We start from the raw sequence: 14,734 nt of genomic DNA, 5'->3' as shown, positions 1-14,734 counted from the left end.
GAGGAAGGAGAAGGGTAACAGTAACAAGACAACATGGTTACTTAGGCTAGTATGTGTTTTCAGATCATCTATAGGTTTGTTTCTTTTCTGGAATATAAATATGTAAACAGACATAAGGAAACACTAGTGGTCTTCTGCGTAGCCTTTCCCAGGTGCCAGTTTTCCACTGACCATGTAAGCAGAGGTGAGTCTAAAGAAAGGATTCGAAGGAGAAGAGTGTAGTAGCCATATGGATCAGTTCGGAGAGGCCATTCCACTTCTAGAATACTTTCCATTGGAGGATCTCAAGCAACTTTAGATATATTAAAGAACTAAGCCTTTTGATCACCCCCCTGAAGTAGGTATATATTATTAGCCCAATTTTACAGGAGGGAAAACCAAGAGAAAGCAATTAAATGACTTGCTTAACATCATAGAGTACTTCAGTGGTAGAGCCAGGACTACAACCCAGATCTCTCGATTTCCAGTCCCACTAAACAACTTCCTTCTTCATTAAATGGTAAGATCAAGAAAACACATTATCTAGTTTCAATCTTTCAATGGATTATTATAAACCAGAGAGACTGGGAGGAGAAATATGATTTTACAATTGACAAGAAATACTTTGACAATGTCCTTTTAATGGATATGTTTATGTCAGAACAAAAATGATGGTGCACATTTAAGAGCTAAATAATCAAAGGGCGAAAAGATTCCAGACATGGAAAACTCTTTTCGCTGAATATTTTTAACAGGAAACTAACAAATGGATTTGGGGTCCATGCAATGGTCAGCTGTCACAAGTATAAATAGGGTAACTTAAGCAATCTTTTAAAAACAGGATATTAATACTGAGAAGCACATTAGCTAGCAACATGAACACTCAGGAGACCAAACCTTTTCTAGTGCCTCAGAGCTACAACTGGCCTGTTATGCGGTAAGAGGTGTTGTTTGGATTACAGATGGCAAATAAGTGACAGAAGCAAGCCTCAGGCATGCTTCATATTCTTTACCACACAGAGTCTTTCACTAATTAAACTTAGTGTTTACATTTTCTCTTAAACACCATAGCACCAAGCTGTAGATAGCTGTCCTATTCCACAAGTATTGCTGAATTGTCATATGCCACATACATTATCAGATTATTCTGTTTCCTCTTGAAACTACATGCTCAAAATATATCATTTTTGCCCGGAACAAAATAAAAGATAAGTTGTATTAAATACATGTAGGGTAAAAAGGCATCTCCTGTGGAGATCATTATCTGACATCCTATTTAATATAATGACAGTTGCGCTATAGCTCCTGAGGATACCATTATCCTGTTTTGCTGTATTTCGGCATAACACCTGATTCAAATCAACACCAACATGTCATTTTCATGATAGTCCTGCACAAATGTCGTTATCCAGACAAAATGATTCTTTTCCCCAGTGAAATGGAAAGTAAATTTAAAATAATCAGCTAGCCAAGTGTCTCTGTCCAATGTAGTATTTTTCAAAACTGCTTTCTGATATGAGTTACAGATCGACAAGCTAATTTAAAAATTAGAATGTTTTTATAACATTTACTTGATAGGTTCTATCTTTCAGAATGATCTGAAATCAAGCTATGAAGGCCACATGGCACTAGTGCCCCAAAGACCAGACCTATTGTCCACTGAAGTCAGTGGGAGATTTTCCACTGAGTTGTTCTAAAAGCTTTTGGTTTATGCTTCAGTTTGAGAGAGTTAAGGAAGGGGAAGCACTGGCATATTTCCCTTCTTACCCACCAGGGATGTTACTGCTGGCACAGACAGCAATGTCCTGCCCACCCTACTGAAACACATCAAAGCACATTCTTTTTAAAGTAGGTTGAAACCACCACAAGATCTGATTAAATTGAACACTTCCAAAGTGGGGAGATTTTTGTGCCATAAAAGTTGCCTACTTTGTAATAATTCTCATGATATTTTTGAAAAGAACAGGAATATAAACCTGAACCTGAAAAGAAGTACTCACATGAGTAATCATTATTATAATCATGACTAGTTCACTGAAATCAAATCAACCTAATTGTTATAAACCCCTTGCTCATATTGGTGAGCAGTTACTCACACAAGTAGCTCCAGTGACTTAAATAGGACTCTACTCATTTGTGTGAGTTACTGCTCACCAGTGTGAGTAAGGGGTTCACAATCTGGCCAAATAGCAAAACAAGACAACCATTTATTAGCATCAGTTAGCTGTACAATATGTATTTTGGGTGCTAGTGTAATGAAGTAATATTTGACACAGTGATATCTCAGTCTCACACTCCTGAATTATCTTCAGCCAAAGAGAATGGATGTGAAAAGATGCTACTTACTGTATTATAAGAAAATATTTAATTTTTTTTGTCCATCTCCTACTCTGGATGGCTACAACCTGACACACTGTCCGTCAGTCTTTAGCACTTACATCTATAGAGATGTCCTTTATTCTCTCTCTTTCTATCTAAGTTTCCATTGGCTGACAGCAGCATTAACCCAGTGTGTCAGACAATAAAGCTGTATGGTAAATTAGAATCATGAAAGTTTACAAAGGATTAAAGGTTCTGACTCGACATTTTATATCTCATACTATACTGATCTTGCCCCACAATCAAATGTGGTACTTTGTTTTTAAGCTTGTCAACTAACGTTTTAAAATCATCATCTGAACTTCACAAGTACTATATTCAGGCAGCTATGAAAAGAGAGAAAGAGAGAGAAAGAGAGAAATAAAATTAAAGTTGAACCCAGTTTTTTAATATGTAGATGGGTTTTCAAATGATTTATTCTTTAAAAATGATACACTTTATTAATAAACGATGTTTGTAATGATGAAGTGATTTTATCTTATCTAAAGGAGAGAGAGAGAAATAAATCAAATGTAGCATGCCTCAATTTCATTTGCTAGTGTCTCTTCTGGTTTGTGAAAATATCAAAGTTCTCTGATGATTCTGAAGTTGATTAACTGATAAGTTGTGAGGAGAGCTATTCCTTACCGTTTTTGTGCAACACAAGAGGCCAAGGATGTGTAGGGTCTAGAAATACTGCCAGTTATACACTAACATAGTATTCATAACCTGTGAATAAATAATGAGGTATAAACCCTGGGAAATAAATGACAGAACTTTAAAATTTGCCAGGGATGTTTTAATAATATTGAATGCCATCTGTTCACCTGAATATCAACTCAAAGAAGATAGTGAAGGCAGGGTCTACTTTCATTGACTGCTAAATAAATCCAGAAGTACAAACAAATCACCTAAAACTTAAAGCTACTGTCACTGCACTTGTGATTAAAAACTTGTGTTTTCTACAGATTTTTTTAAAAAGTCTTTCATCTTTCCAGTCTCTAAGTTTTCATGATCTGTCCTTCACTGACCATTACTAGGGATGTTGTAGTGCTCTGATGGATCCTATTTTCTGATTTCATGGATCTCCCTGAAAAACAATTAGCAGAATTCCAAAGAAATTCCACATCAGGGCAAGACTTCACTAACTTAATAGCCTCTCTAATGGTGTTGGAAAGGAAAAAATATATAAATGAGATACTCTTCCCATTGGTTTCTCTCCTCACATCTTGCTTGAGTCCTCACTTTCTATGGATTCACACAGACCTGTGAACTATATCCTCCCAAGATGTTTTTAAAGCAGTGAACAAAGGGAATAAATTCAGGAAAGATGAAAAAGGGAGGGGGGAAAGAAACCTCTGACCTGACATTATCAAATAAAAAGACACTAAGATGAAAACGAAATAGTGCCATGGATTTACATATGGGGTTTTGATGGAAACTAGGGCTGGGTTTTAAATCAAAACTCACCATCTCAAAACCACTTCTTTTCATCCGCCTGCAGGACTTGAGGTAAGTACGTATGCGTTTTCTGGCACGCTCTTGATACTCAGGGAATTGTCGCCTGCATGAGTCAATGATAGCCTGGATCTTTTCTTTGGGCTGCTTAGAGATTGGGACCATTCGGTCCAAGTTTTCATCTACAAACAGCCTGACAAACATCTGTTGGTAAGAGGGAGACAGAGGAAAAGGGTTTGGAGGCTGCTCTCTTTCTCTTCCTAGTCTTGATTACTGATAGGAAGATACTTTTTCTGTGTGCTGAAGAAGCTATGTAATGGGAAGCCAGAAATGTTAAGCAAACAACTCTTTAAAGGACTTTTTTTTTTAGGACTGATAAAAAAGACAAGAAAAGAATAGTCTATAGTGTATAGAAATTGTGAGATAAACCACAATGAATTGTGAAAATAGGCAGCACTTAACTTTTGTTATTAACAATAAGTTATGATTGCTCCCTGGTTTTGTTGAACTGCATATTTACTATTGTCCTAGTTTGAACAATTGCTTGTGTTATCATGCATAATTACATATAGTGGGAAAGCAAGAGAAAATAGCTGACCACTGGAATCTCCTCCTGTAAACTAGCTGCTGTCCCCCCCTCTATCCACTGGATGAACATGCACATATACACAAAACACATCTTAGTTCTCCTCACTGATAAAGATGGCACTTTGCCTGATAGTTCTAAATAAAACACAGTAAAACTGATGTCTGTTGGTGAGAGTTTAATGTGCTTTAAAAAGGACCCTTTTGTAAATTAATGTGCCTCTAATATTGCCAAACTTACCCATAAATAACAGTACACAAGGAAACTAGTAAAGTTAAGCAAGGCAGTTAATGCTGCGGGACTTACATTAAAAGCCTTCAGTCGTTCAGCTTCTACCCCATCAGATTCATTAACCTTCTCAGCATCTTCGTGTTCATCATGGTCATCCTCATCCTCATCTCCTCGGTTCAGAGACAGATCTTCAGCACCTCTGCCTATGCTCTCGTTCTTACCAGAGTCATAGCTGGAATAGCTATGTGCAGGTGACTAATAAAGAAAAAATATTTTAATGTACCAGATTAACAGGTTTACAGGGCTCCTCATCAAATAAATTTGTTTTCAAATTAGCACATCAGAAGGTATTTAAAGAATTCCATGATTTTTTTCTTTTATATACACAAATTACTTTCTGCAGCCCCAACACAAACCCTTATGATCACTGTCACAGAGAACTTTTCTCTATCATCTTGTCTACTTCAGTACATTAAAGCAACAGTCTGAGGAAAAGTCAAGTAAATCAATCTTTAAATGACTCTCCTGTGATAATTAAATTCTGGATGAGATGTTTTCACAAAGACTTGTTTTGTATTCAAGTTTCTTCCTGATTACATTAGCAAAGTTTCTTCCACATTACATTAAATTGCTGCAGTTTTATACAGAACTCCGTGGAATGAAAATGACAAATTTTAAGGCAAGGCAGAATAAAGGGAGAAGTGGCAATAGTCATTCATTGGTAGGAATCATTATCTAGAACAGTAATAAGTTATTCATAAATACAGAAATAATAATGCCTTAATAGATCACTTTCCAAAATTCAAGCAGAATTTAAATAGTCAAGCTTTTATAGTTCTCACAGAAGCATTAATAATGGTAACACATACACACCCCTGTTTTCTCCCTGAAGCCTTTCTTTACACAAAATATTCAAAATTTTTCCCTGAGCAGGGGGATAAATAACAGATGACTATTTCATTAAAAAAATTTCCACTCACGGTGTCAAAAATACAGCAGCAATCAAGAGAGTCAAATACTTTAAGCTTCCCCTAATAGTATTAGATTTTGTTTGTCTTGTTATTCTTTGTGTATACTTCACACTAAGTCACAACAAGCAAAACAGTAGTAAAAAACTCCATCAGAACACCAAGGTACAGGGCCAATTTTTTCTCTCAGCTAGACCAGTGTAGACCTGGAGTAACTCCACTGAAGTTATTATTACTCTAGATGCACATCCATATAACTCATCCAAAGCATGTTGAAGTCAATTATCTCTAGAGGGCTTTCCATCAAGATCTATATGATGAATCTCACTCTATCTATATTTATATAGCTCCTATCACAATGGTAGTCAAAGTGTTGCACAAAATTCAGGAGCACAAAGCCCAAAACAAAATGGGCCAAAATTGTCAAGCACGGGTGCTTAAAGTTATGAGCTTTGATTTATTTAGGGCTCTGTGTAAGTGCCTCAGTTGAGGTGTTGAGAAACCACAGACAAAAATCTATAGAGAACACCTGGCACCCTGCAGGCAGGGGCAAATGAACTGTGAGAGTAACAGCAACACTGCCCAGCTGGGTTGGGAGACTGGAGGAGGAAAAGTCAGACAGAAAAATAAATATAAATATGCCCAGTCTTAGTGCATCATTTTTGCCTTTTCTCTTTTCCTTCCATTTCTTTATTCCCTCTTTACTCTCCCTTTCATCTTCTTATTTCACTCCTTTCTCTTCCTTTCCATTTCCACACTTTAAATTATTTTACTACTATTTCTGTCTCCCTCATTTCCCTGGATTCCACTACCTATTTCTTTCACGCATTGATTCTCAGTGTCCACCCCCACTTACTTCCTTTTATTCCTTTTATTTAATCCACTCTGTGATTTAGAGCCCCGCAATAAAATCCTTTTAGTCACAAAACATCCCATTTCTGGGACCTTCATGACTCTCTCTCAGTGTCCCTCAAGCTCTCAACTCTGGGTTTCATTGCCCCTCCCCCCAACCCACTACCCACTCTGTGTGCACCACCAGGGGCAGGAGGAAAAAAAAGTTTGCCAGTGCCTCCAGGGGTCAGGGTGGCCAAGACTGAGAGGCCTAAGAAGAGAAAGGCCTGAGGAAGCCAGCAAAGGAGAGGAGGAGCTGCTCCTTTGCTGGAGCACTGCAATCTTTTGTGTACACAGTGGGCAGGCAAGAGGCCAGATTCCAAATGTTGACCTCACTGCCTGTTCAACTGACTCCTGTAGGGATATATGTATGAAAAAATATGATTTGGAGATGCTCCCTCATAAAGGAATGTGTTGTGAGTGTGGGAATTTGGAGATGTTCCCTGGAGACAAGGGTTTCGGAACACTGCATGGCTGTGTGCTGCTCACCAGAGTTGCTCTCCAGTTTGCTTCATTAACACCAACTCAAGGAAATGGTTTTAAAACAGTTTCAGGTTACACCTGAAGCATATAGAGTAAAATTTAGAAGACTTAAGAGGGGTGCTGAGATGAGTAATGTGGCATATGTAAACCAGATGAGAGATTTGATGGATAAGTGGGCAAGGGGAAAAGGTGTTACAATCTTTGAAGAAATGTGTGATCTTGTTGCTCAGGAACATTTCCTCAGTATATGTAGTGATGATGTAAAACAGTGTTTATGGGATAAAAAGGTGAAAACTGTTGATGAACTTGCTACTCTAGCTAATGAATTTGAACAAACCCAAGCATCTATTAGAAATAATTCTGAGGCAGAGGGGTTTAAGTCTGGTGGGAAGCATGGTTCATGTTTTACCTCTGAGAAGAAGGAGGGTGGATGGGAGGCTGGACACTTACCTCCCCAAGTCCATTCCTCTAGTCCTCGTCCCAAATCTCCTGTAAAAACAGAAGAGCCCAGAAGGTGCTACCACTGTAAATCTACTGAGCACATGAGGAAGAAATGCCCTGTGCTGGGTAGTACATGGGAATGCTGTTACCCAGAGCACAGAGGCACCTCAGGCAATTGCCACTTATCATACAGGGTTTGTAAAAATAGTCTCTTCCCAGCCAGGCAGGAAGCACATAAAGGCTGTCAAAATTAATCGCAAGAAACTCTTGGGGTGGAGGGATACAGGTGCAGAAATTTATGGAGAAACATTGTTCAGGAAAAAGACATACTTCCAGGACAGATGGCAGAGCTTTTGTTAGTAGGAGATCACAAAATCCTTGTGCCTTTGGCTAAAGTGCACATAGAAACTGAGGATTTGGAAGCTGAATTGACTGTGGCAGCAGTACCTCATAACCCATCACAATTGTTACTTGGAAATGATTTTTTCAATGTGGCTCAGGCTGTTAAAGGGTCTGTCTGGGAATCCTACTGAAGACTTGAGAGTCAGTGAAAATGCTAATGACCCACCTGAGAACGGGAGGAGGAAGCCATTTCACAGGCAGATAAGATCCACCAAGCAGCTAAGAAAAAGCTGCTGAAAGACCACAGCCCTCTAGAAGAAGGGGATGAGGAAAGTCCCAATGCTTGGAGTGAGAATTACAAAGAAACCCTAGGAGGGTGTGTGTGTAGATTGATTTTTTGCATGGGCATAGCACTGGCCTGGAAGGGGTTGGCCTGTAACATGCAAGATCAGGGATGGGCAAACTATGGCCCACGGGCCGGATCCGGCCCTCAGGGCTTTGGATCCGGCCCGCGGGATTACCCCTGGTGGTGCTGCGGGCCCAGCGCTGCTCTCAGAAGCAGCCCCCGGGCCGGGAGGCAAAGGGCTCCATGTACGCACGCAGAGCCCTCTGCCCCCCCCCACCCAGGGGCCGCAGCACTTCCTGGAGTGGCGTGGGGACAGGGCAGGCATGCAGGGAGCCTGCCCTGGCCCTGGTGTGTGCCACTGCCACCCCGGAGCCACTTTAGGTAAGCGGCACCGGGCTGGAGCTCAAACCCCTCCTGCCCCCCGCCCCCCAACTTCCTGCCCTAAGCCCTCTGCCTGTACCTCGCACCCCTCCTGCACCCAACTCCCTGCCCTGAGCCCCTTTCTGCACTCCTGTGCATTCCAACCACCTGCCCTGAGCTCCCTGCTGCACCCTGCACCCCGTGCACCCCAACTCCCTGCCCTGAGCCCCATCCTGCACTCCGTACCCCTCCTGTACCCCAACCCCCTTCCCTGAGCCCCCTCTTACACTCTGCACCCCTTCTCTGCCCCAATCCCTTGTCCTGAGCCCCTTCCTCCACATCCCGCACTCCACCCGCCCTGCCCCGGCCCTGCATACAATTTCCTCACCCAGATGTGGCCCTCGCCCCAAAAAGTTTGCCCACCCCTGTGCTAGATCCTCTTACATCCTTACCTCTCCAAAACCCCAACGACATACATGCACTGAGAACTTTTACTAAAGGGGATACTGGACAAAACACTAAAGGGAAAGAAAGACCAATATCTGAACACATATTATGGTTCAGGAAGGGGCTGAAAAACACCATGGGTACTGAACAATCCGGACTGTCTAAACAGAAGGCGTGGTATGATGAACATACTTGAAAAAACCTCCCTGTCATTAATTTGTTAGTACTGTTAAGTCTCATAATATACAATTTGTTGGTTATGACAAAGAATTTGGTACTGATGGTAAATCCTTTAAAAATGTGTAACATGCATAATTTTTGGAAAAAGCTTCTAAACATGGTAGGAGTGGTATCAAGGAAGTCCTATACGGATACTGCTTCTCAGCTAATATCCGGAAACAGGCTTAGAGCTTGGCACAGCAGAGAAAGCATAATGAACCTGGTCTGCTGTGTGGAAGGGGAAACTCTAAAAGATATTGATATCTGCATTATGTTAACAATGCTACACACAAAAATGTTTTCAGGCAAGCTGGGAAAAGAAACACAGAACTTTGCAAAAACACCTGTGGATGACACTACAGTGTTTGGTAACATTTGGGAATTGTATAACCAAACCCTAAAGAGGACATTAGGCACACTGCCTTCACATTAGCCAGTGACTAACCCTCTGGCAGTAATCTAAAGGGGGAGGTGTGACACTTCACCCCATATTCTTCACAGTAATATTATTATGATGTGATTATGACATAATCATAATGCATTTTATGCAAGATAAGTCACGTGAGGTGTCATTGGAAAGGTTATGATTTACAGAATATGATTTACTGAATATCCTATTTGTATTAATGTATCATTTTTTGTATCTGAAGTTAGGAATATTGACTATGTATCTGTATTATAAATATGTTTACACATGGGGAACACTCACTAGGTAAAAGACACTCAGTCTAGATGGCTGGCTGGAAAGGGCCAATTCAGGTTAATGAGCCATTAGGAGAAAATAATAGGCCTTAGGAGAAGCTTATCTCCCACTAGGGGTGGGGGTGGGGAATGGCTTTCTGAGGGCACTACAAACAGCCTCTGAGTTATGGCTGCTGTGACCCTACAAGGACATGTGATCAGGTCACCTGGTGCTGGACTCCATCTTGGGATACCAGTGTTTTTCCACTGACTGGTGTGGGTATCAAGCTTTGAGACAAAGGGTTCCCACTAATATGCAAAAGATATTTAAGGCAGGGGAGTGACATCATCTTGGTTCTTCACTGACTTGCCACCCAAAAAGACTCCTCGAAACACCTGAAGAATAAAGACTGAACTGAGGGAAAGTGCGGGACCCAGGCTAAAGGGATTTTTAGCCTGTGAATGGAACACCCTGGGGATTCTAAGCTGTAAACCAGTGCAGCTTGCTCATTAAGAATCTGCAGCCTGCTGGTATCCTCACTTAGGGTGAGGATCTGCTATTCATATCCAATCTCTTTAGTATATTAAGCTTAGTTTGCGTGTTTGGTTTATTTGCTAGGTAATTTGCTTTGATCTGTTTGCTATCACTTAAAATCTATCTTTTGTAGTTAATAAACTTGTTTTTGCTTTTTCTAAAAAACAGTGTGTGTGTGTGAGTCATAACTTGGAGCAGAAAGCTATTGTATATCCCTCTCCACATTGAGGGACAGGGTGAATTTCATGAGCTTACATTGTACAGTTCCCTGTGCAGCGCAAGGTGGTATAATTCTGGGTTTACACTCTGGATGGGGGTGTGTGCTTAAGTAGCTGGCAAGTTCCTTAGCTGGAGCTGTCCTATGCAGAGCTGATCACAGTGTCTGCATGTAACTGCAGCTGGGTGTGTCCCTATCTGTATGTGTGCTGGTAAAAGCACAGGCTGAAGCCAGGGAGAGGGCTTGGCAGGCTGGTCACAGCAGTGCAGTGTAAAGGGAGCCCAGGCCAGGGGGGCTCAGTGGTACCCCAGTTCCAGGTGGCACCCCAGGGGGAACATGTCACAGTGGGATCTCATAACTGGGTGGCAGATGATTTAGGACTTTAAAGATCATCACTAAGGTTAATTGTTTGTCAAGACCAAATATTAGGAAAATCATGTTTTTGCCGTGAAATGAAAAGCAAAGGTCAGTTTTAGCTGAAAGCTCTCTGAAGAGTCATAGCACATTTTATTCACCACTTTTTTTTCTTGTAAGGACTCAGTTCTGCCATGCTTACTTGAGTTGAATGGTACCTTATTATGTCAGACAGCCCACTGGATCACCATTACATACATAAAACATTTTTTACTTTTCTTAGTTACGTAGTTTTCACTTTTAAACACATCTTACCATACTGAATAGGAACATCTTGCAGAAGCACTATTTGTTAGTAGGTTTAGGATGAGAGCACTGCATTGGTTACACATGGTTCACATTTGCAAGATTATCTTCACAACCATAAGGGCTACATACTTAATTTTTCTAAAAACAAAACAAACAAATAAAAGCTAATGTAGCCCAGTAGGGAGCTACTTAGTAGCCATGACTTTTGTTTAAAAACTGCAAAAATCAATCAAAGAATCAGTAACAAACCATGAGAGCCTGACAAACAACCAGCCTTAATCATAATCAACAACCTGGATTGCACCCAGAAAGAGTGCAGAAACCTGAGCATAGGTATTATCAAGTATTCACAGCTGCTCAGTCATAGGGAACGGCATTCATTACCAGCTGCAGCTTCCAGTTCTAAGGCAAGAGTTGAAATTATTGTGGATCTAATGTATATGGCATGTATTGTGTATCTAACTTGTTTGTGCAACTAGTGCAGAGTATGTCCCTGAGATGTTGTACATCCAAGCCATTTGCTTAGCAAACTGAACTTTGATTGGCTAAAGTAACAATCTATGCAGTTATCTCCCAGCAGATGAGCCTGTTGAGATAACAATTTATCACAAGACTGTTCACTCCACATTCTGTGTTTAACCAAACAATATTCATATAAAAATGTTTTATAATTTTCTGAAATCACTTCCCTATTGTTATCTTTTTTTCCCTTCCCTTATTCCAGTCTACTTCCCTCCCTAGGTCACTCTCTTTTTCTCCTTCCATCTTCTCTTCCCGCTCCTCACTCCACATTTCAATCTCCTTTATCCCTCCCCCACTAGATGTATTTAAATTGTTAATCACAGTAATTGTGCTCATAAACTAGGCATGCATTTGCATACACATTTTCCACGTGCAGTTGTGCATGTAAACTTTTAAAAGTTGCACCATACTTTATAGAAAGCAATTAAAATATCTATATTTAGACCTGGTTACATTTTGATGAAAAATTGTCAACATTCAGTGACGAACACAGGAAAAGAATGTTGATAAAATTCTTGCTTTTTTTTTTTTTCTTCTCATTTTGTAACCAATTCAGATGACCATGATAGGTCTTTGGGTGGGATGGCTGAGAGTTTGAGTTTTGGGTAGAGTTGCAGGGAATATATTTTGTACATTTACAAAAAAATCAAGCCCATACTGTATAGTAGAATACTTAAAACATCTATAGGGATATTTTTAGGAGAGTTGAGGTTTTATCGGGGCAGGAATGGAATATATTCTCCTCATTGGCTGGTATGTTCATTTTTTACATTCCAGTTCCAATATTGGGTGTTTTGTGTATGTGGATTGTGAGTTTAATTGTTGCCAGGCAGCACAGAGCTTTTGCTTGGGTGTTTTTGTACTTTAAAGCTAAATAATTAAATAATACATTAAATACCTTCAAGATAGATGTGCTCCTCTTTGGCATTAGGAACATCTCCATTCACAGCTCCATCTATCCCCACTTATATTGACCCACATTATTGAGGCATATCACTTTGCCCTGATAGAAATAATCTCAGAAATTAGCCTAGATATGGTGTGAAGAGACAGAGGCAACAGAAAATCCCTGTTCAGGTAGAAGGTGAAAAGTCTGCTTAGAAACAATAATTTAACCAACTTCTTTTTAATTCTAAATTCCTCCCCAACCAGTCTCCACTTATCGGTCTTGTCACATTCAGGAAGGCCTGCTTACATACTCACCAATCCATCACCATCTCCGTCATTCTGAAAGGGTAGGACTCTTTGACTGATGATCAGCAAAAGCAAGTAGGAGTATCTCTATCCCATCAGATTTGAGTGAATACCAGAGCAGAGCAGGCTTAATGCAGGGAGCTTGAATACTTCCTAAAGTTTGTTATTTGTTTTATTGATCTATAGAGCTCCTGTCATTGATGCAGGATGCTAGGCATTTATAAACTACCTGTCACTGATTCCATTGCAAAACCAATGTTGCTGCCTACAGAAATTTTAGCAAAAATATTGTCATTTGTGGTACCAAAAGAGCCAAAGGCAAAAAACAGAAAGTAAACCAAATTAACTTCTTGCATTGTGCTCTCAAGTTCAGTAGAATTTGGTAGGCTCTGGCAGACCCCCCAAAAGGAGTGAATTTCAGAGGCAGGGACTCTCAACTGAGAAAGTTCTATTTTCCGGTCCCAGAGACCTTTATCCCAGGAACTGACAGAAAATGCTAGATTATTTTACTGGCCACAACAAGATATAACATTAGAGGCAGTCCTTCTGACAACAGGCTCCCATTTAAGGTTTGAAATATTTATCACCAATATCTTTGATTTCACCCAGAATCAAACCAGAAGATTTGAGTGAATATGTAAGCTCGCAATGGCTGGCCCTACTCAGAAAGGAGGCAACTGCAGCTACAATTTTTCTGCACTAGTGGGCAGGCTTCAAAGGGAGTGCTCAGAAGACTATATTTGAAATGTCTAGCTTTGGGCTGAAAAAGGCCTGAGTGTATGGCTGATCAACATTTTTCTGTCAAAACTGGTTTTTGATGAAAAATTGGGGTTTTAGGTACACTTTTTTCTTTGTTTTGCTAAGAATATCTGCTTTTTATAGAAAATTCTGACCTTTCATCAGAAAACTCAAAATTTTCTGTCCAAACACCAACATTTTCATTTCTCAGCTGAACATTTTTATTTTTCAATAAAAAGTCAAAATTTTCCATGGGGGGAAAAAAACCCATTTTCTGACCAGTTCTACCTGGATGACCAATGCGAGTTCCTCATTATGGAGGGCTAATAGAAGCCTCTTTGGCCAGCTGAAGATGATAAAACATACTTGTTAACCTCGCTGGGACTTCATAATCCAGGCTGTAAACTATTTGGGTAAAAAGCCTCAAGAGAAGATGCAAAACCCAGGTTTGGATATTCATCCCAGTGCTTCCTTCTGCCAATAAGCAACCCTTCTGTCTCACTGGGACTGAGCAAGACAGTTTGCTTTCCATAGAATCATAGGACTGGAAGGGACCTCGAGAGGTAATCTAGTCCAGTCCCCTGCACCTATGGCAGGACAAGTATTATCTAGACCATTCCTGACAAGTGTTTGCCTAGCCTGCTCTTAAAAATCTCCAGTGATGGAGATTCCACAAGCTCCCTAGGCAATTTATTCCAATGCTTAATCACCCTGACAGTTAGGAAGTTTTTCCTAATGCCCAATCTAAACCCCCCTTGCTGCAATTTAAAACTATTGCTTCTTGCCTTTCCTCAGAGGTTAAGAAGGAAGAACAATTTTTCTCCCTCCTCCTTGTAAAAACCTTTGATATACTTGAAAACTGTTATCAGGTCCCCTTTCAGTCTTCTCTTTTCCAGACTAAACAAAACCAATTTTTTCAATCTTTCCTCATAGGTCATGTTTTCTTTAATCATTTTTGTTGCTCTTCTCTGGACTTTCTCCAATTTGTCCACGTCTTTCCTGAAATGTGGTGCACAGACCTGGACACAATATTCCAGTTGAGGCCTAATCAGCGTGGACCAGAGAAGAACTCTAC

The 14,734-nt window shown here is 40.3% G+C and overlaps 1 protein-coding gene across 11 annotated transcripts in view; it reads right to left on the bottom strand.

The window, feature by feature from the left end:
• The window catches only part of NOL4 (nucleolar protein 4), a 250,034-nt gene that overhangs the window by 59,584 nt on the left and 175,716 nt on the right, over positions 1-14,734 (bottom strand). For 10 of the 11 annotated variants that reach the window (XM_045007418.1, XM_045007420.1, XM_045007421.1 and 7 more), the window contains 2 exons: positions 4,688-4,867; positions 3,808-3,999 (listed from right to left, as the gene is read on the bottom strand). In XM_045007418.1, coding sequence (XP_044863353.1) covers positions 3,808-3,999; positions 4,688-4,867 — 372 coding nt within the window. The remainder of the gene's footprint in view (positions 1-3,807; positions 4,000-4,687; positions 4,868-14,734) is intronic. The other variant, XM_045007419.1, reaches the window with a different exon arrangement.

Source organism: Mauremys mutica, chromosome 2, assembly GCF_020497125.1.
Source record: "Mauremys mutica isolate MM-2020 ecotype Southern chromosome 2, ASM2049712v1, whole genome shotgun sequence".
NCBI classification, from domain to species: domain Eukaryota; kingdom Metazoa; phylum Chordata; order Testudines; family Geoemydidae; genus Mauremys; species Mauremys mutica.
The sequence above is the reverse complement of the archived record's forward strand: the minus strand, read 5'-3'. Positions and strand labels throughout refer to the sequence as shown.